Source organism: Bos mutus, chromosome 11 (genome assembly GCF_027580195.1).
Source record: "Bos mutus isolate GX-2022 chromosome 11, NWIPB_WYAK_1.1, whole genome shotgun sequence".
NCBI classification, from domain to species: Eukaryota; Metazoa; Chordata; class Mammalia; order Artiodactyla; family Bovidae; genus Bos; species Bos mutus.
This window is the reverse complement of record NC_091627.1, coordinates 6,688,696-6,708,937: the sequence shown is the minus strand read 5'-3', so window position 1 is coordinate 6,708,937 and position 20,242 is coordinate 6,688,696. Positions and strand designations below refer to the sequence as shown.

The 20,242-nt window shown below is 54.9% G+C and overlaps 2 protein-coding genes across 2 annotated transcripts in view; one reads left to right on the top strand and one right to left on the bottom strand.

The window, feature by feature from the left end:
- The window catches only part of USP20 (ubiquitin specific peptidase 20), a 44,675-nt gene extending 33,109 nt beyond the window's left edge, over positions 1–11,566 (top strand). The window contains exons 16-26 of the mRNA XM_014482575.2: positions 3,356–3,389; positions 3,552–3,597; positions 4,715–4,895; positions 4,974–5,100; positions 5,845–6,014; positions 6,094–6,175; positions 7,157–7,265; positions 8,108–8,210; positions 9,271–9,342; positions 9,872–10,048; positions 10,199–11,566. Coding sequence (XP_014338061.2) covers positions 3,356–3,389; positions 3,552–3,597; positions 4,715–4,895; positions 4,974–5,100; positions 5,845–6,014; positions 6,094–6,175; positions 7,157–7,265; positions 8,108–8,210; positions 9,271–9,342; positions 9,872–10,032 — 1,085 coding nt within the window. The 3' untranslated portion in view covers positions 10,033–10,048; positions 10,199–11,566. The remainder of the gene's footprint in view (positions 1–3,355; positions 3,390–3,551; positions 3,598–4,714; positions 4,896–4,973; positions 5,101–5,844; positions 6,015–6,093; positions 6,176–7,156; positions 7,266–8,107; positions 8,211–9,270; positions 9,343–9,871; positions 10,049–10,198) is intronic.
- Positions 11,567–16,747: 5,181 nt separating this feature from the next.
- Positions 16,748–20,242, bottom strand: part of FNBP1 (formin binding protein 1) — a 132,511-nt gene continuing 129,016 nt past the window's right edge. Inside the window, exon 16 of the mRNA XM_070378845.1 lies at positions 16,748–19,698. Coding sequence (XP_070234946.1) covers positions 19,691–19,698 — 8 coding nt within the window. The 3' untranslated portion in view covers positions 16,748–19,690. The remainder of the gene's footprint in view (positions 19,699–20,242) is intronic.

Genomic DNA, 20,242 nt, shown 5'->3' with positions numbered 1-20,242 from the left:
GTCTGTCTAGTCAAAGCTATGGTTTTTCCGGTAGTCATGTATGGATGTGAGAGTTGGACTATAAAGAAAGCTCAGCAGCAAAGAATTGATGCTTTTGAACTGTGGTGCTGGAGAAGACTCTTGAGAGTCCCTTGGACAGCAAGGAGATCCAACCAGCCCATCCTGAAGGAAATCAGTCCTGAATATTCATTGGAATGACTGATGCTGAAGCTGAAACTCCAATACTTTGGCCACCTGATGGGAAGAACTGACTCATTGGAAAGACCCTGATGCTGGGAAAGATTGAAGGCGGGAGGAGAAGGGGACGACAGGATGAAATGGTTGGATGGCATCACCGACTCGATGGACATGAGTTTGCATAAGCTCCAGAAGTTGGTGATGGTCAGGGAAGCCTGGCATTCCGCAGTCCATGGTGTTGCAAAGAGCTGGACAAGACTGAGTGACTGAACTGAACTGAATGATTGTCCTATTAATAGTTTTATTTTCTTGAGGAACTACTATGCCATCTTCCATAATAACTGTGCTGATTTACATTCCCACTAATAGGGCACAAGGGTTCTCTTTTCTCTACATCCTTGCCAAAAGTTGTATTCTCTTGTCTTTTTTAAAAACCTTTCTGGGATTTCCCTGGTGGTCCAGTGGTTGGGACTCCAGGCTTTCACTGCTGAGGACCTGAGTTCAGTCCCTGGTCGGGAAATTCAGATCCCATAAGCCGTTTGATGTAGCCAAAAATAAATAAGTTTCAAAAATTGAAAAGCTTTCTTTTTGATAATTATTCTAACAGGTGTGGGGTGACACCCCATTGTGGGTTTCATTGGCATTCCATGATGATTAGTCATGTTGAGCATCTTTTATGTACCTGCTGACCATCTGATATCTTCTTTGGAAAAATGCCTATTTAGGTCCTCTGCCCATTTCTAAGTGGTACTCTTTGTGTTTTGCTATTGACCTGCATGAATTCTTTACATATTTTGGATGTTAACCCCTAATATTATATGATTTCTAAAATATTTTCTCCCATCCTGTAGGTCACCTCCTCATTTTGTTGCTTGTTTTTTTTTTTGCTATGCAGAAGCTTTTTAGTTTGATGTAGGCCCACTTGTTTATTTTTGCTTTTTTTGTTTGTGTTTTTGATGTCATAGCCAAAAAAATCACTGCCAAGACCAATGTCCATGAAGTCTTTTCTCTTATGTTTTCTTCCAGAAGTGTTACAGTGTCCGATCTTACATTTAAGTCTTTAACTAATTTCAAGTTTATTTTTGTGAGTGGTGTAAGATGGGGTACAGTTTCATTCTTTTGCATGTGAATATCCAGTTTTCCCACACTGTTTATTGAAAAGATTATCTTTTCCCCGTTGAGTATTTTTGGTGCCCTTGTCAAATGTTAGTTGACCATATATGCACGGGTTTACCTCTGGCCTCTCAATTCTGTTCATGATTCTCTGTGTCTGTTTTTAGGCCAGTACCATACTGTTGTGATAACTGGACTTTTTGCAGTAGAGTTTGAAATCAGGAAATGTGATGCCTCCAGCTTTGTTCTTTCTCAAGATTCTTTTGTTTATTTGGGATCTTTTATAGTTTTATGTGAATTTTAGGATTTTTTTCTATATCTATAACAACGTCATTGGATTGCATTGAATCTGTAGATGGGTTTGGGTAGTATGGACATTTTAATAATATTTATCATTCTGCTCCATGACCATAGGATATCTTTCCATTTATCCGTGTCATTGTGTGGGAACAACTCAGTATTCCTGAGTTGTATCCTACCATTTAACTTGATTTTGACACTTTCTACTTAGAGACAGCCCCAGAGCCCAAGGTTAGAGACTCAGTCCTACAAAACCTCCCCCTCCCCAACTTCAGACGCCAGACACAAGTGCAAGTTGTCACTGGGATTCTGACCAAGTGTCTGCAGAGGGGAGTCCCAGCAGCCCCCTCCTGGGCTTCAATTAGAGCAGCTAGAGCAGCTTGCAGAACCCAGAGAAGCATTTTATTCCTAGATGACTGGTTTATTATTAACATAAAAGGATATGACTTAGGAAGAGCCAGATGGAAGAGGTACATCGGACAGGTCATGTGGGAAGCTGTGCGGCATTTCCTTTCAGATTTTCCATTTCCTCATAATTCAGTCTGGGTAGGTTTTATATTTCTAGGAATTCATCCATTTCTTCTAGGTTATCCAATTTGTTGGTGTATAGTTCATTGATATAAAGTCTCTCATGATCCTTTATATTTCTACAGTGTTGGTTGTATGTCTCTTCTTTCATTTATAATTTTGTTTGAGTCCTGTCTCTTTTTTGTTGCTTAAACTGGCTAAAGATTTGTTAATTTTTTCTTTTTGGAAAAAAAAAAGTTTCATTGGTTTTTTTCCCTATTGTCTTTCTAGTTTGTTTCATTTATTTCTGCTTTAATATTTATGATCCCCTTTCTCCTGCTAACTTTGGGTTTAGTTTGTTCTTTTTCTGATTCCTTAAGGTGTAAAACAGATTGTTTGGGAACGTTCTTTTTTGCTTACTGTAGGTATTTGTTGCTCTAAAGTTGCCTCTCAGAGTTGTTTTTGTTGCCTCCCATAAGTGCTAGCGTGCTGTATCTTCATTTCTGTCCCAGAATACTTTTTGATTTCCTTTTGATTTCCTCTTTGACCCATCAGTTCAGGAATGTGTTGTTTAATTTCCACGTATTTGTGAGTTTTTTAGGTTTCCTCCTGTTACCGGTTTCTAGCTTCATACCGTTGTGGTGGGAAAAGATATTAGACGTGATTTTGGCCTTCTTAAATACGTTGGGGTTTTTACTTTGTGAGCCAACATATGATCTCTTCTGGAGAGTGTCTGTGTGCATGTCTGAAGGACGGGTGTTCTGGTGCTGGTGGATGGAATGTTCTGTGTGTGCCTGTTAGGTCCATTTGGTCTTTAGTGTTATTCATGTCTGCTGTTCCTTTATTAATTTTCTGTCTGGATGGTCTGTCAAAGTTTCCAGCTGTTACTGAATTGCTGTGTATCTCTCCCTTCAGTCGTGCCTTCAGTATTCAGGTGCTCCCGTGTTGCCCGCAGTTGTTACATCTTCCTGATGAACGCACCCCTTTATCACTTATAGTGACCCTCTTTGTCTCTTGTAACTGATTTTGGCTGAAAGTATTTTATCTGAGATAAGTACAGCCACTCCTGCTCTCTCTTGGTTACCACTGCACAGAATATTTTTTTCCATCCCTTCACTTTCAACCTCTGTGTGTCCTTGAAGATAAAACAGAGATCTCGTGTAGGCAGCATGGTCTGGTTCTACTTCTGAGTCATCATGTGTCCTTCTCCACCATGTCGCATCCTTTCTAACCTTGGTCTCTTTATTTTACTGCCCAGGTGACAACATGTACAGCTGTGAACGGTGTAAAAAGTAAGTGTGTGCATTCTGGAGGCTTCTCCTCGACTTCCTGTCTCTATCTTCCCCCTGGCCTTCCCCAGGGAACTCAGCCTCACAGAGTGCCTGGGGTGGGAGGGGCACTCGCCTACCCCGGCCCCTCTCCAGATGCTCACGTCTCCTGCTCTCTCCTCCCAGGCTGCGCAACGGGGTGAAGTACTGTAAGGTCTTGCGGTTGCCGGAGGTGAGTGGGCAGCTCCCCGCCCCTCTGCCTGCTGGTCCTTGTCCACCGCGTGCACAGTGCTGTGCAGGGCAGTGGCTGACCCCCTCCCAGACTCAGGAGACCCGTGGAGATTCTGCTGCTGAGTCTTGAGAGACCCCCCCCGTACCCCCCACCCCGGGAGGGTCTGGCCGATGCCAGGGAGGCTCGTTGTTCAGTGTGTAACGCAGAGCCCAGTTCTTTCATCCCTCAGCACGCCTTGTGAGGGCAGGAGCAGGTGTGGGGCCACCGAGCTCACCCTCTGGGGTGAGCCCGAGGCAGGGCTGCTGGCAAGGCCTTTCTGAGGAAGTGGCGTCTGAGCCGGGCCTGCGGTCGTAGGCAGGTGTTGGCCTGGTGGAGCGAGACGAGGGGAGGAACCGGTGGGGGAAACCCTGAGGCAGAAACAGGCCTGGCCGAGGCTTGTGGCTGCGACGAGAGGTGTGCGTGGCCTAAGGCACACGTGCCGAGCTTGGCTCAGCCGGTCTGGGGGGAGCCTTTGTGGAGAAGCCTTCTACAAGTTGGCACCCACAGAGCTGGTGGTTAGAGTTCTTTGGGGGGTCAGTGTGATGGGCCAGTGACAGCTTCTTGTCCAGACCAGCCGAGTGTTCCAGAACAGCCCATCCCAGCGGCCAGGCCTGGTGGTGCAGCTCAGTCACACCTACCTTCTCTAGGGACTGGAAGCTGGCCTGGGCCCACTCCCATCCATGGTTCTTTTTTTAATGGCTCTAATAAAGGCTGTTAATCTAAAATACAACCAAATTACAAGTAGTCAATAAGGATTTTCCATCCTTGAAAATGTGTATTGAACAAAGGGAGGCTGCTCAGACACCCAGGGGGTGCCCAGCTAGGGTGGGCAGCATACCCCCAGGCGTGGTTCTTTGAGGTGTTCACACGGAGTCAAGGGCCGGACCATTGGCTCCGGGCCTCTGCGAGGCTGTAAGCACTTTCTTGTAGTCACCTGGGCTGCAGGGCCTGAGTGGGTCACACAGTGGGCTGGGGGGGCAGTTCCCGGAGCCCTGACTTGAGGCCTCCATCAGGTGCTGGGGGTCACGGGGCCCTGGCCAGACCACGAGTGATCGGCACCTCTACCCACCTCCCCCAGATCCTGTGCATTCACCTGAAGCGCTTTAGGCACGAGGTCATGTACTCTTTCAAGATCAGCAGCCACGTATCCTTCCCCCTCGAGGGCCTTGACCTGCGCCCCTTCCTCGCCAAGGAGTGCACGTCCCAGATCACCACCTATGACCTCCTCTCGGTCATCTGCCACCACGGCACGGCAGGCAGTGAGTCTGCGCCCGCCCCTGCCCCGACCCCGCCCAGTCCCCCGGGGGCTCCGTCACCGCCTGCATCTCCCGCCGCAGGTGGCCACTACATTGCCTACTGCCAGAACGTGATCAACGGGCAGTGGTATGAGTTCGACGACCAGTACGTCACCGAGGTCCACGAGACGGTGGTGCAGAACGCGGAGGCCTACGTGCTCTTCTACAGGTGCGGTTCTGCCAGCGCGCCGGGGCCCTGCCCAGCAACCCGCGAGCCTAGCGTTCCGCGCCACCTCCACGGGACTTCACCCGGGTGCAGAGGGGCGCCTGAGAGGGCTTTAGGCCAGGGAAGAGTGATGATTGGGGGTTTTAGAAAGAGCCTGCTGCTCTGACTGCTGTTGGGAAAGCAGGAAACCCACGTAGTTGAGTTGGGTTTTCTGCAGTGGTCCTGGTGGGAGGTGATGACGCTGGAATTCTGGCAGGGGTGGTGGGGCCTATGAGATGTGGAGGATGCTGAGATGGGAGGATGCTGAGATATGGAGGGGTGCTAAAATGCGAGGGTGCTGAGATGAGGGCACTGAGATGAGGAAGGTGCTGAGATGAGGGGTGCTGAGATGAGGAGGGTGCTGAGATGCAGAAGGGTCCTGAGATACGGAGGGGTGCTGAGACGTGCAGGGTGCTGAGATAGGGAGGGGTGCTGAGATGAGGAGGGTGCTGAGATGAGGGGTGCTGAGGTAGGGAGGGGTGCTGAGATGAAGAGGGTGCTGAGATGAAGGGTGCTGAGATGGGAGGATGCTGAGATATGGAGGGGTGCTAAAATGAGAGGGTGCTGAGATGAGGGGTGCTGAAATGAGGGTGCTGAGATGAGGAGGGTGCTGAGATGTGGAGGGGTGCTGAGGGGCCTGAGACGTGGGGCTTCCTGCACGGGGCGTGGCTCCCACCCCTGACCCGCCCCCGTGCCGCCCTGCCCCAGGAAGAGCAGCGAGGAAGCTGTGCGGGAGCGGCAGCAGGTGGTGTCCCTGGCCGCCATGCGGGAGCCCAGCCTGCTGCGGTTCTACGTGTCCCGGGAATGGCTCAACAAGTTTAACACCTTCGCGGAGCCAGGGCCCATCACCAACCACACGTTCCTCTGCTCCCACGGAGGTGAGGCCACCTTCCTGTGCGGGGGGCGGGGCGGGGGAGGGCTGGCAGGTCCAGCTCCTCTGTGTACCTTCCTCCTCAGGGATCCCGCCCAACAAATATCACTACATCGATGACCTGGTGGTGATCCTGCCGCAGAATGTGTGGGAGCACCTCTACAGCAGGTACGGCGCCCGCAGCATCCTCTTCTGTCAAGGAGGGCCTGGGAGGGGTGCCTCCTTGACCCCACGCTGCCCTCACCCCGGTAGCAGAGCAGCACAGAAGCAGTTTGGGAGTGGCTCCCCCTTGCAGCCGTGTCTGCCTGGGGCATCCAGCCAGACCCTCGCAGTCACAGGGGACAGAAACCTGGCCAGAGAGAGCATGCGGTCCCCTCGCAGTCCATTGTGGGGCTGCCGGCTGGTAGATGTCTCTCCCCACCCCATGCCTCACTTGGGGCCATGAGTGCCTGCTGCCTGAGGCCCTCCAGGTTCAAGTCCCTCAAGAGCCTGTGGATCTCTCATGGAGGGGTGAGCCCCTGCCCAGACTCAGGTCACTCTGCACCCAGCAGGCGGGCTGTGCCATGTCATCGGGGTGATATCATAGTATGGGGAGGAAGAGGCTGGGGAATCCCTGCTGCCCCAACTCCTTGGACTGGCTCGGCCCCACCCACTGGCAGGTCAGGCGTGGCCTGTGCCCTGATGGATGGGTTAGAACCCCGTGAGAGCATCCCCAGGCCCAGTGTAGACCACCCCTGCGCCCCCAACCTGCCTGCAGAAGGACCTGCAGCCTTCCTTCAGCGTTGTCCTCAGAGTCAGGTCAGGTGAGCTTCGGCCACCACGGCCGCTGCCCAGTGGCCAGGACGGGAAGCCAGAGTGTTGAATGGTCCTCGTGACCATGAAGCACATATTTGTGACGCCCCTGCCCTGGGGCAGGCGCTCTCCTGGATGCTCCGGGCCCTCAGGTGCGCGGGCAGCCCCGCCAGTCAAGTGGGGAAGGTGAGCTGAGCCAACAGGCCGTGCGCAGGGAGCCCAGGGAGCCTGAGGGCTGGGCCAGGGCGGCACTAGGAGACCTCACTTTCTGGCAGGTTCTGCTGCCTCCCCCGGCGGAGCCCTCCCCTCAGGACTCGTGTGTGTGTGTGTCTCTCTCTCCCGCCCACCCGGGTGCAGGTTTGGGGGCGGCCCCGCTGTGAACCATCTGTACGTGTGCTCCATCTGCCAGGTGGAGATCGAGGCTCTGGCCAAGCGCAGGCGGGTGGAGATCGACACCTTCATCAAGGTGCGAGGGGCGGGGAGCCCAGGGCAGGCAGGCTCAGGTGGGAGCCTAGTTCTGTAGGAGACCAGAGGGCCAGAGGCCAGGCCAGATGGTGAAGGGGGTCACCGGAGGGAAGGGTCAGGTTTAGTAAATTCAGGTGCCTCCGCTCAGGGGACTCCACGCAGCTGTTAAAGGGATGGGTGCTGCCCTTTGGGGCTGGATAGTCCTTTATTGGGCTGGTTGTAGGATGTTTAGCAACATTCCGACCTCTGCCCACTTGATGCCAGTGACAGCAAAAATTACCTCCAGACCTGGGCAGGTGTTCCCCCGGGGAACCACTGGGCTCTGTGAACTGACAACGGAAGGGTGCATTGAATGAAAACACCAAGTTGCAAGATGGGACCCAGTATGATCCGGTTTGGGAGAAAAAGACTCCTGCGGGGGCCACCGGGGTATGTGAGAACCGAGACCCCAGGTGCTGCTCACAGGGGTGGGACCCAGGGTGCCTCCATCATTCAGCAGTCCAGGGTTGGACGTTAGACACCTGGCTTCGTCGCTGTTAAAAAATAATATGTCAGGCTAGTTAAGGAGTGAGCAGGGGACCAGGTTCAGTTCAGTGCAGGGGGAACAGCATCTGCCATGCGATCTCAACTGGGTTTTTACAAAGTCATTAACAAGAGATTCACCCAAGTGTTAGCAACAGTCCTCAGAGTGATGGGAGCATGGAGGAGAGGGTTCTTTTCTTTGAACTCGTCTGGCAGTTCTAAACTTTCTCTGGGTGTCCGGTGTTTCGTGAGAGTCCAGTGTGGGGCCCGAGAGGGGCTGGATGTTCTCACTGACCCTCCCCTCGGCTCCACCCCGCCCAGCTGAACAAGGCGTTCCAGGCCGAGGAGTCGCCCAGCGTCATCTACTGTATCAGCATGCAGTGGTTCCGAGAGTGGGAGGCCTTCGTCAAGGGCAAGGACAACGGTGAGTCAGGGGGACCTGGCCCATGCCCGCCGCACCCCGTGCTGGCAGGGACTTGGGGCTTGCCCACCTCCCGGGAGTGTCCCAGGAGGTGTGGGCTGGGGTGCCCGGATCTGAGCCCGCCCAGCAGGTTTTTGGTGCCACCCTTTCCAGCGCTCACCCTCTGCACAGAGCACGGGTGTTCTCCCGCCCGGTCAGGCATTCTGGTTGCAGCAGGACAGGAGCTATCTCGTGCTGCCCGTTCCGTTCCTGCCCCTCTGCCCTGTGGTGACCAGGGTGACTGCCCTTCCTCCTGCCAGGCCCTTTCCTCTGGGGACTCCGTGGCCCTAGATAGATGTTAGTTGTTCGATGCCTTCAGACTCTTAGGACTTGGATGCTGTTATTCTCCACTCACAGAGGTGGAGACAGCAGGGCCGTTCATTGAGACCCTGGGCTCGCTCACCTGCACGTGGCTCTCTCCCTACCCCTTGAGTCCCACACTCGGCTCCCAGACCAGGGTTTAGAGCCCAGCGGGGCCAGCAGAGCCCGGAGCCTCTGAATGTTCATTTCACCCTTTCGAGCACAAGCGCTGGACAGGACGTGGGGAAAGGAGGCGGGTCTCACTGCCATCCACACACCCCCTCCCCGCCTGTAGCGGCTTTAATTGATCAGGAACCCGGCTCCAGAGTCACAGCCCCATCTCGGGCCAGACTCTCAGATGAGGGCAGGGTCCAGCTGACACTGGATGTCCACCTCCCCACGACCGCCTCTGCCCCAAGCTAGGGTCTGAAACTGGGGCTGGTGTCCTCAGGATGCCCCTCTGCCGGGTTCAGGGACACCATGAGTGCCTCCAGCCTTTAGACTCATGTAGATGAGCCTTTGGAGCCCTGGGTGCCTCACCCCGTAAGACCTTGACCCTGACTCCTGGGGCCCAGCACCACCTCTCCAGGGTCACAGGTATGATCTCACACCTGGAGAGCAGCTCTCATCTGCTGAGGGCTGGAGGCTGCCAGTGGCTGGGGACTGGGTTTCTGCCCACTGCTGCAGAGGCCCAGAGGTCCTGAGCCCGAGCTGTCTGTTTCAGAGCCCCCGGGGCCCATTGACAACAGCAGGATCGCACAGGTCAAAGGAAGCGGCCACATCCAGCTGAAGCCGGGTGAGGCTCAGCCCTACCCTGCCCCCTCCCAGCCGGCCAGGCTCCCCTCCTGGCTCCTGGGAGCCCCCTCTTGCCACTTCCTGGCTTCCAGGTCCTCCCAGGAGCCCCCTTGCCCCCTGAGTCAGGCTGCGACATCCATCCAAGTCCAGGCCTGGGCCTTGAGCAGAGCGATCGAGGTGCTTAGCCTCTGCGTGGGTGCCCCAGCCCCTCTGTTCCCTACCCACGCCCTCTCCCCACTCTGCCACCTCACCTGCCGTCCTTTTTGCATGACCCCCACCCCAGGAAATGAGGGGCTGCAGCCACAGATGTGCCCTCTGGGGGTCCTCAGGGGAGGGGCTTGCCCCTGGAGAACCCCAAGATTCCCATTTACAGCTTGGCACAGAAGCCCATGATTGTCCTCCCTGCCCCCCCGCCACCTCCTTGGGGCCTGGCGCTCCCAGAGCCCCCCTCTCAGAGCCCCCATACTGCCAAGGTGGTGGCTCCAGCAAGGGCAAGCCCAGCCTGAGCGGCAGCCCCTCGGACCCTGCAGGAGCTGACTATGGGCAGATCTCCGAGGAGACCTGGGTGTACCTGAACAACCTCTATGGCGGCGGCCCCGAGATTGCCATCCGCCAGAGCGTGGCTCAGCTCCCGGACCCGGAGAGCTTGCACGGTGAACAGAAGATCGAAGCCGAGACCCGGGCCTTGTGACTCGGTGGGCCAGTCTGTAAGTCCCCTCCTCCCTGGCAGAGACCCTCCCATGTCTCTCAAGCATTGGGGAGTGCCCTGCGCACACAACCCCCCCACCCCTGCACCCCCTCCCTGAGGCTGCTCAGAAGAAGGACCTTCTCGAGGGATGACCCAGCTGTCCCCACAGGCCCCCGCCTTTGCCCTCCGCCCCGTGGAGGGTGTCTGTCCCCAGAAGAGAGGCTGGCCGCTCTGGAAACCCAGATGTGTAAAGAGGCAGAAGAGTTATTTTGGTTCACAGTGAGTAACACCGCAGCTCGGAAATACATCCCCTTCAGGCTTGTTTAAATGACCACGGCTCCGCGACGTTAACTCGGGTCCCTGCCGTTGTGTCGTCGCTGTCACCGAACCTGCCCTCTTGCTGGCTCGGCCCAGCCGTGGTCCCTGGAACCCTCAAGTTGGGGGCTGCGGCCTTGGGATGGGGGGTCGCAGGGGGGCTGCTGTTTCCCAGGCGTTGCCCACCGGTGCCTGGTCCAGCTGCGGGTCAGAGCCCCGAGCAGGGTGCCGCACACCGGCCCTGAGGATGCCGCCCCCGCGGGTCCCCGTGCCAATTCCTGCTGAGGCCCCGCTTCGCCCGCACCCTGGTCGGTCATCACAGAAGTCTCCAGAATCCTGCTCGCAGCGTTTCTCCTGCAGACTTAACAACTCTGGACGCATTGGCAGTTGGGACCCAGGGGCGGGCTTGGTGTTCTGTTCGGGGGGACGGTTTCCAGAGGCAGCTGGTCCCCTCTCACTCTGCCTTGCCCTGCCCCGGGCATCACTGGTCACTTGCCCCTGCCAGGGACCCAGGTGGTGCAGCAGGAATCCCTCATATTCCTGTGTTTGCTGTTAATGCAGCTTCCGTAGCGGGGGCGCTGACATTTCTCCCCAGCACTGAGCCACGCAGAGCCCCTGGCCCGGGGAGGGGAGTGCCTGGACCAGCTCACATGGGTGGGTCCCAGAAGGGTGTCTTGTAGATGCTGAGTGAGGCCACCGCCGGGGTGCTGGGACCCCTGAGCACAGCAAGGTGACACAGAAGCCCCTGGACAAAAGAGCCAGGTGGAGAGGCCCACCTCCTTGGGGCCAGAGTGAATGAGGGGCAGGGAAGGGGTCCTGGGACCAAAGCCCCCCAACTGCTGTGCCCTCAGTCTCCGTAGAAGAGATGCCCATGGAACGTGGCGGCCGGTGGCCCTGGCAGGGCCCCCGAAGCTCTCACAGTGTGTCACTTCTGTGATCTCGTTGCACCCGGATCTGGTTCCTTCCCCACTGAGGCAGCCGAGATCAAAGAACAGGCTGCTGCTGGAATCTCTGGACATTTGCCGCAGCCCTTGGGAAGTTGGCGCCGCCGCCAGCAGTCACCCCGCCCTGCAGATCCTGGCGGCCGCCCGCTGCCCCATTTTGTGACATGGACTCCGCTGTGCAGGTTGTACTCGCCCCACGTCTGCGTCTAGCGTGAGCTCAGAGCATCCCAGTAAACACATGCCATGCCCCACAGTCCTTGCCCGCGTCTCTGCATCCGCTGCACTTAATTCTGTTCCTGGGTGGGGAGGAGGCGAGGGAACCTGGCTGCCGTGGGGGAGGGCCGTGGAACCACCGTGATAAACGTGACAAGTGACCAGATGTGGCAGGGGGCTCTGCACGGCTCCCCAAGAGGCTGCAGGAGCGGAAGAGGAGACCGCATCGCTTTCAGCCCGTGTTGGCCTCTGTCCTTCCTTTCCTGGGACCCACCCCAGCCCCAGAGAAGGGGGGCCGGTTGTGGTCGGGGCTTGAGGCCCCCATCGCCCACAGATCTCTCTTCTCTGCAGCATGGACCCCTCGGAGCAGTTGAGAAGCAGGGGTTCTTGCTGGACCCTTCGAGGGCGGCAAAGCCTGGGCGGGGGGGCGGGGGCACCATCTCCTCCCCAGCGGCTGACCTTGGCACCTCTGTCATGGCATTGTGGTTGCCCGTGTCTGGCACCCAGGGCTCCCTGACACTTAAGTGACGCTAGTGTTTTACAGCCTCTGCGGTTTGAGTTGGTTTTGTTTATGCTTTGGGGGTTTGGAGGGGAGAGAAGAGCTTGAGATTTTATGTATGACTTGAAACATTTACTTGCGAAATCCCATCAGACGCAGATCTGCAGAAACATCAAGAGAGTGATAAAAGGGGCAACAGATACCCACCCCCAGGAAAGACTCTTACAGTCCCACTGAAGCCCCTCCAGAGCCTGCGGATCGCCCCCGCCAGCCTCAGCCGAAGCTTGTTCCCTGCATTTCCTTTGGCCCCCAGTTCAGTTCAGTCGCTCAGTCGTGTCCGACTCTTTTGGACCCCGTGGACTGCAGCGCTCGAGGCCTCCCGGTCCATCACCACCTCCCAGAGCTTACTCAAACTCGTGTCCACTGAGTCGGTGATGCCCTCCAACTATCTCATTCTCTGTTGTCCCCTTCTCCTCCTGCTTCAGTCTTTCCCAGCATCAGGGTCTTTTCAAATGAGTCAGTTCTTTGCATCAGGTGGTCAAAGTATTGGCGCTTCAGCTTCAGCATCAGTCCTTCCAATGAATATTCAGGACTGATTTCCTTTAGGATGGACTGGTTGGATCTCCTTGCAGACCAGGGGACTCTCAAGAGTCTTCTCCAACACCACAGCTCAAAAGCATCCGTTCTCCGACACTCAGCTTTCTTTATAGTCGGCCTCACTTTTCTTTATACTTTCACCACGTGCGTGCTGTGTGTGTGTGTGTGTGTGTGTGTGTGTATGTGTCTGAGCCTCATTTTAGCTTTGCTCCCCCATTTGAATGGGGGAATCTCATGGTAAAGATAGGGTGACTGGCTTTTCCTGTTTAACATGGAAGATGGGAATGGGAAAGTTTTGTCTGGAGGGTGGAGTCATCTGGAGGCTTGGAGATGAATATTCATTTGTTGCAGCTACCACAGGAGGGTGGGGCTTCCCAGGTGGCACTAGAGGTAAAGAACCTGCCTGCCAGTGCAGAAGATGTTAAAGATGTGGGTTTGATCCCTGGGTCCAGAAGATCCCCTGGAGGAGGGCATGGAAACCCACTGCAGTATTCTTGCCTGGAGAATCCCATAGACAGAGGAGCCTGGTGGGTGATGATCTATAGGGTCACAAAGAGTTGGATACGACTGAAGCGACTTACCACACGCACAGGAGGATATAGGTACCACTTGGCCTTCAGATATTTCCTCTGTTTTCCCTTGAAATAACAGGCTGGGCCACACTGAGATAGAATGTGAAAGCAGAGCAGGAGTGTGTGGTTGGTGAACTTGGTTTACAGATGAGTGGAGATGGGCAGCGCTGGGCGGCAGAGGAAGTCGCCTCCATCTTCTGTCTCCCACATGGCATCCTGTGGTCTGGCTCCTCCCTCCAGGCTGGCCCAGGCCTTGCTCCAGCAGCACCTTTTAGAGTCAAAAGCCACCTGGCAGACCGGGGAGTCTGTAGACCAACTGCTACCTGTGTCTGCAGGCCTTTCCACCTGTCTGTGCTTCTGTTCACAAAGCTGCATCAGAAAATACATTGGTAAGGTGCTGCTGCTGCTAAGTCACTTCAGTCTTGTCCGACTCTGCGACCCCATAGACGGCAGCCCAGCAGGCTCCCCTGTCCCTGGGATTCTCCAGGCAAGAACACTGGAGTGGGTTGCCATTTCCTTCTCCAATTGCATGAAAGTGAAAAGTGACAGTGAAATTGCTCTTAGCGACCCCATGGACTGCAGCCTACCAGGCTCCTCCGTCCATGGGATTTTCCAGGCAAGAGTACTGGAGTGGGGTGCCATTGATTTCTCCATTGGTAAGGTGCGGCTATCCCCAAAGTGTAGTTTCCTTACCTTTATTCTAGTTGGAATTCCATGCGAACAGTAGATTATCCTGCGAGTCTTGCCCAACCACATTTTGAGTCCCTGAGAGCCTCGGGGAAGGAAGTGGTGTTTCGGAACCATACCTCCCTCTGGTTGTCTTCCCTATGACACCTTTATCTGTCCACAGCTGAGAGGCTTGTTGGTCATAGCAAAGGCACAGGATGCAGAAGAAATTAATGCCTTTGGGAAAAGCTCTTAAAGAGAGCCATCCCCATTTTAGACAAAGCGTGTCCAGGAAGGCTGTCCCCAGGATGTATGTGTTCCGATGCAGCCTCCAGGCCGTCTTTGGACCAGGCACCAGCATGCAGCCCAGATGAGGGCTGACAGGAGAGTCGGCACTGCAGGCAGGGCTCTTGGCCTGGCATGGTGGGAGGATGCACACGCATGTGGGTCATGAGGCTCCTGGGGCAGAATGCTGTAGCACCCAGGGGATCCTCCCACCCCTTTGCTCCCGGGGCCCAACAGAGGAAAATGAGGAAATCCCTGTGTCCTCCCGCAGCTTTTGGCCCCCAGGCTCTGAGGACAAAGCCACGTGGGGGTGGTTCTGTTTCTGCTCCCATCTCCAGCTCATGGGAGGTCATTTAAGTAAACACCACTCGTTCTACCATCTGGACAGAGATAGTGTTAGGTCCGAACACGTGCAGCTGTGAAGAAATGACTCCTGACACAAAGAGGCTGCTGAGTGCCATTCTGCAGCCTTTGCACTTTAATCCTGGGTCTCAAAGGGTGCTGCAACAAGGCTTATGCCTCCCCTTCTCAGAAAAGGCCAGCAGAAGCCAGGGAGAAGAAGGAGAGGCCTTCTGTAGGCCAGGTGGGCAGCGCCAGGGTCTGGACTTCCTCACTGCCCAGGACCCATGGAGACGTTAATCCCCACGTGGCGGCTGGGCCTGCTATTGGTCACCATCCAGGCCTCCTGCTCCTTCCCTCACTCACACCTGCACCATCCTTTTTTTTTTTTTTTTTTTTTTTTTTGCTGTCCCTGGATCGCACAATCCAGAGATCTCTTTTCGCTTTAATTTTAAGAGGGAGGGCATCCTGGAACCACCCCCGCTGCCTCTGCCCACTTCCATTTCCGGTCTAGTCGCCCTCCTGGGGACCCTCGTCCTTCCCTCCTCGCAGGCAGGCTTCTCTGCCACTAGGGGTCGCGCGGGCGCCTCTGCGCAACGGCGAGCGGGGGCGGGGCCGGCCGCAGGGGGCGGGGAGAGACGGAGAGGGGCGGGGCCTGGCCGGGGCGGATGCTGCGATTCCCGGACCCACCCGAGGACCCTGACCGACTAGTCTGAGTCAGGGCTTTCTGCGCTACCGAGGCTGCCTTCGGGAGCGCACCAGGAAACCAACGGTCCGCCGCTCCTACTGCGTCACCGCCCCTGGTTTTCGATCCCGCAGGGGCGGGAGGTGGGTCGCAGAAGGTTCAAGTGTCACATCCCCAGATGCTTGAAGCAAGTAGCTGTATATAAAGACGGGCCGAGCTGGACGGCGGGCGGTTCAGTGTTTCAGACCTGCGCGCAGAGTGAGGTCACAGAGCTCCCAGCCCTGAATTCTGCCCAGGAATCAGAATAACACCATCACGGAGACGGGAGTGAGCTCCCGCTCAGAACTGATATCTAAGAACCTCAGAACTGACATCTAAGCTGTAGCTGTGGCGTCGACCGAGTGCTTTCTTGCCGGCCTCCTGTCCTCACCCCGCTACCCCGGAACCGGAGGCCAGAGAGGTGGCAACACGCGCCCGAGGCTGACCCAGCTCCCAGCCCCTCGGTGCTCCCCGGTCCAGCCGGCGAGGGGGGCGGTGTGTGTGAAGGGTGGGGGTAGGGTGGAGAGGGCGGTTCTAAGAGACAGGTGGAGACATTCTGCCTCCTACAGACTGTTAAGAGACTATTCCCCAAATATGAGAAAAGCCCAGAAAGAAAGTGCTGGCAACAGTCTTCCCATAATAGCCCTTTGCTGACAACCTGGACCAGAGGGCCTCGGCAGGACAGTCATAGGCCGCCTTGTTCCCTTGACCACCCCTGTCTCTTGCCCGAGAACCCTGCCTTGGCTCTCTGACACCATCCTCCCCAGCAGAGAAGACATCAGGCTTTGCTGAGAACTTGGCGATGTCCGTAGGAGCTGAGGCCACAGTGAGGCTTGGCATCTCATTGGTGGCCTCCCCTCCCACCCCCTCAGCAAGTGAGTGGCACTTGGCATTAGCTAGGGCGCCCTGCTCACTTAATATTTCACTCCCTCACCAACTGTTTTCCTACCTTGGCTCTAAAGAGCCTTAAAAAACAAAGAGGTCTGGGCATGAACCAGTCTCCCCCCAGCAAAACCCGGGGTGAGACTGTCAGTGCTGGATATGGAAAGGGCCGGCCGGTGCAGGCACAAGGCCCTTACCCTTAAACGCAGCAGGCTGTCCTGAGCTTCACACAAGCCAGTGATTATTCCAGCCAAGCTGCCAAGAAGAGGGTGGGCTTGAGCACTCGTGACACCAGACCACGAATGAAATGCAAACCTGCTGCAATTTCACGGCTCCCTCCATCCCCCCACAGACAGTTGGGTCCTCGAAATCCCAGCGTAGCTGCTAGCCAAATTTGCATGCATGAAAAATGCCCCGGACTGAAGGAGCTTCCCCAGAACTCTGCACTGAGTCAACCTGAATTCTGCATCACCAAGGTCTCTGACAGCTTTTCCCCAGAGGGCCAGGGTGGAATTTCGAGCTGGCTGGGTCTGAGGCCCTTCTCCAGGCAGATGGCGCCGGGACTTATGTCCAGTTTACACCGTAAATCAATGACCTGATCGGAGCTCAGCCTCCAGCCCAGGGGACTCTGATTGCTTCCAAGACTGGGGTCACCTCTTTGTGCAACAAAGCAGTCCCGCGATACTGTGCCAGAAGTTACACTTTTATTTAACATTTAGAGGATTAACATATAGTTACAAGGTCGATATGAGCCTTCCAATGGAAGCACTTTATTTGGTTTAATTCCATCTCTAGAGACAAATGGGCAATTCCAGAACCTTTACAATGGCAGTGGGCCGTTACAACACTGAAACGCCTCCGAAGTTTAGAATTAGTGCAACACACACTGATAAACCCAGAAGTTTAAAGGTGCTGGACACCAGGTTAAAATAGAATTCTGGATCACTTTTTAAAGTTTTTTTTTTTTTTTCCTTTGATGATATAAGCACAGGAGGCAGAGCCATTAGGAAGTATGAAATTTGACTTCTCTGGAAAAATACTTAGCATCCACATAACCTTTTCATGTTCAGTAAACTTTTCCCCAGCAATTACAGATGTTACCAAAAGGGACTGAGGCCTCTGCACTAACCGCTGGAGAGACAGACTCCTCGAACCCCAAAGCTTCAGGGTGTTCATGATAAAAGCCCAAAGGAAAATCCCATCCCAGCTTACCATGCCTTTTTATTCTTTCCTATTCTGCAAAGGAAAAATTGGGTAAACGACAAGTTCCTCACTTTCTGTTTTTAAGTTATTTTCAGAGTACGTTCTTTAACAATGAGTCATTCTTACAGCATAACAATATTCTAGCGTCGGTGGAGAAATGATGGTCAGTGGATATGAGGGAAGGCTGAGAAAGCACATGGCAGAGTCCACGTTTCTACTCTATGTGAACTGCTCATAATAATATATAGACGACTTCACAGTAGGATTCCCAGAGTAAATGATAAGTCTCAACTAGCCTATAATAACTTATTTTCTTGACTAAGCCCCAGCTGGTACAGCACTCCCCTTTCCCCGTAGCCACACAGACTGGCAGAGAAGCAAACACCGAGGTGAACATTGAAAAGCACTTCTTCGTTCTTTTTTGGACGCAGGTGGTACAGAGAAAAAGAAAGGCAGAGGGGACACAAGAGGACACAAGCATAGTCCATGTCAGGTTAAACAGACGTTTAAAAGAACAAATCCTGCAGCTTATACCTTTCCCCCTAATTCAGAAGGAGTTCATCTACCCTGACCCCTAATATGAAAGATGCAATGCACATGCATTCCCGAGGCTCTAGAATCCAATTTTTTTTTTCTTAAAAAAAAAAAAAAAATTAGCATCCTTGTGGAGAGCGGGCAGCTTGACTTGGTGAAATTCAGAATTCCTGGAGACGCCTGATGGACAAACCCTATGTGGGGTTGCTGGGGCTGCACGGAGCAACCACGCGCCTGCTGGTTTGCAGGGACGCGGGTGGAGCCCAGACTCTTCCTGTCCTTTGGCATCCTGGCTTCGCCGTCATCTGCCAAGACAGTCTTCTTGTGAGACTGAGGAGCCTGGGACAATGGGGCTGCCCCCTGGGTTAACAGAGGGGTCCCAGACGCTCACAGCTGCAGAGGCTCACTCTGGGGCGGAAGGAGTGAGAGGGGCCCAATGCCTGCTCCAACCTGAAGCCACTTCCTCTTCCCCTGCTCACACTTGGCGTTTGTTCCCTCGTGGTTTCCTGTCACCAAAGGTTGACTGAGCAGCTTTGAGGCTGGTGTGTGGTCAACCCTGGTTTGCTGAGAGGAACCATTTTCCTACCCCTGAACCAAGGCCTAACCCTCGGGACCCGTCCTGTCTGTACCGGTCCCTTCAGCTCCTGCCAGATTTCCTTGTCTTAGATTCGCAAGTGTGGCAAAGCAGCAAGGAGGCTCAAGGTGACCATCTAGTCACCAAAAGCCGAACAACAGGAAAGATGCCTGATGGCACCCTGGGGCTTCTGACGGGATCTTTGTTCACAGAAACCCACAGTCCAAGATTTCTCTTGACTGTTTCTGCACCAGGTAAGTAGAGAAGCTACGCTGCTCTAAGGCGTGAGCGGCCCACTGGGTACGGGACCTCATGTCTTCCTCAAAGATCCATGAGAGGAAGGAGATTCAGCTCAAAACACGATTAACTCTGCGTGGCCTGGAGAGCACACGCTGAAATGTGGAAGCTGCAGCCACAGGATCACTTGGCGGACCACGAGAAGCACAGGGGCTTTGGTGATGACAGCACTGGAGTCCTAAGGCGCGGACTTTGGAATTCACAGAAAGGGGAGAGTCTTCCTTTGGCCAATGAGCTAATGCAGAGGCAAGACGCTCATTCACGACCCGCGGTCCTTATCAATGGGTGGCCAACGGGGAGAAGGTGGGCTGGGATCTTCCTTGACCCCATGAAAAGGGAGGGGACACAGGCAAGACAGCGGGACTGGCCTAAGAGCTGGAATTTGACTTCTGGTGTGGACTTTTCTAGGCCACTGAAGACAAGACCTCAAACAAAAACGTGTGTGTGTGTGTGTGTCCACCATGGACACTCAGGCCGTGAAACATTTCAAGGGCCGATTGTTTAGTACCTGGTGAGGGTCCATAGTCAGGAAAGGACCACCGAATACCCAATGGACTTGGGAAAAGATGAGTATTTTCTAACGTAAGGGACACATCAGTGACTTTTGGGCACCCAGTCCACCAGGCGCAGGCCTGACCCTCCTCGCCCAGATTCGGTTGTCTCGCCGGGAGACCAGTGGCAAAGTTTTCACGGAAAGGCACAGTGTGAATCGTGGACGGGCCGGGTTGCGCCAGGTGGACCGAGGTCGCGGGGCAGGGACGCCCTCCCCCTGCCAAGAGGCGGCCAGACTGGGCCAGGGGCGGAGCCGGGCTCTGAGGAACATGCTGTAAAAAGGAAAGAAAAGAAGAAAGCGAGCAGCTGCAGGTGGGGATGGATGTCAACTTCAGGCTGAGGGGCCCAGGGCCACACAGCAACCCAGGCCCAGGGCGTTCGCGGGCGCTCAGGCCTGTGGAGACAAGCAGACCGAAGGGTTTCTCCTGGGAAGGCTCCCCGAGGCTCTGGCTCCCGGAACCACCTTTAGCAATCTACAACACAAAAGACAGAGAAAGAAAAAGGCAGTTAGAGTGGAGGGCGGGCAGGTCAGGGGCGGGCACTCCGCCTCTCAGGCAGACTGCACCGCCCTGGACAGGGCGGGGGAGGGGGCATTTTTAGAGCACTTGGTTACCACAGGGCAAGTCTGAGATAAGGAACTTTCACGGTTTTATCTGCAGTCAGAGCAGCTAGTCTTTCCTTCCGGGGCAAGAGAAAGCACCCAGGAGACGGTGCACTCCCGCACGCCCCAACTCATCTGTCTCATCAATTGAGCTCTGAGACAAAGAAAGAAACCAGCTTCCCAGAAAGATGTCAGGAGCCCAAGGACCCGGTTCTCTCTGTGACCGACACTCTTGGTTCCTTGGCAGTAAAAGGCAGCATCTTTGATGAAAAGGAAAACCTATCGCTCAGTAATAAACAGTGAAAGTTCTTCATCTGGGGGACAGAAGAGAAATGAGAGACAGACTCCCGAAGCCCACAGGCGCACACAGGGTGAGCAACAGAGAAGGTGTCATCATTTAACAAGGGGGAAAGGGC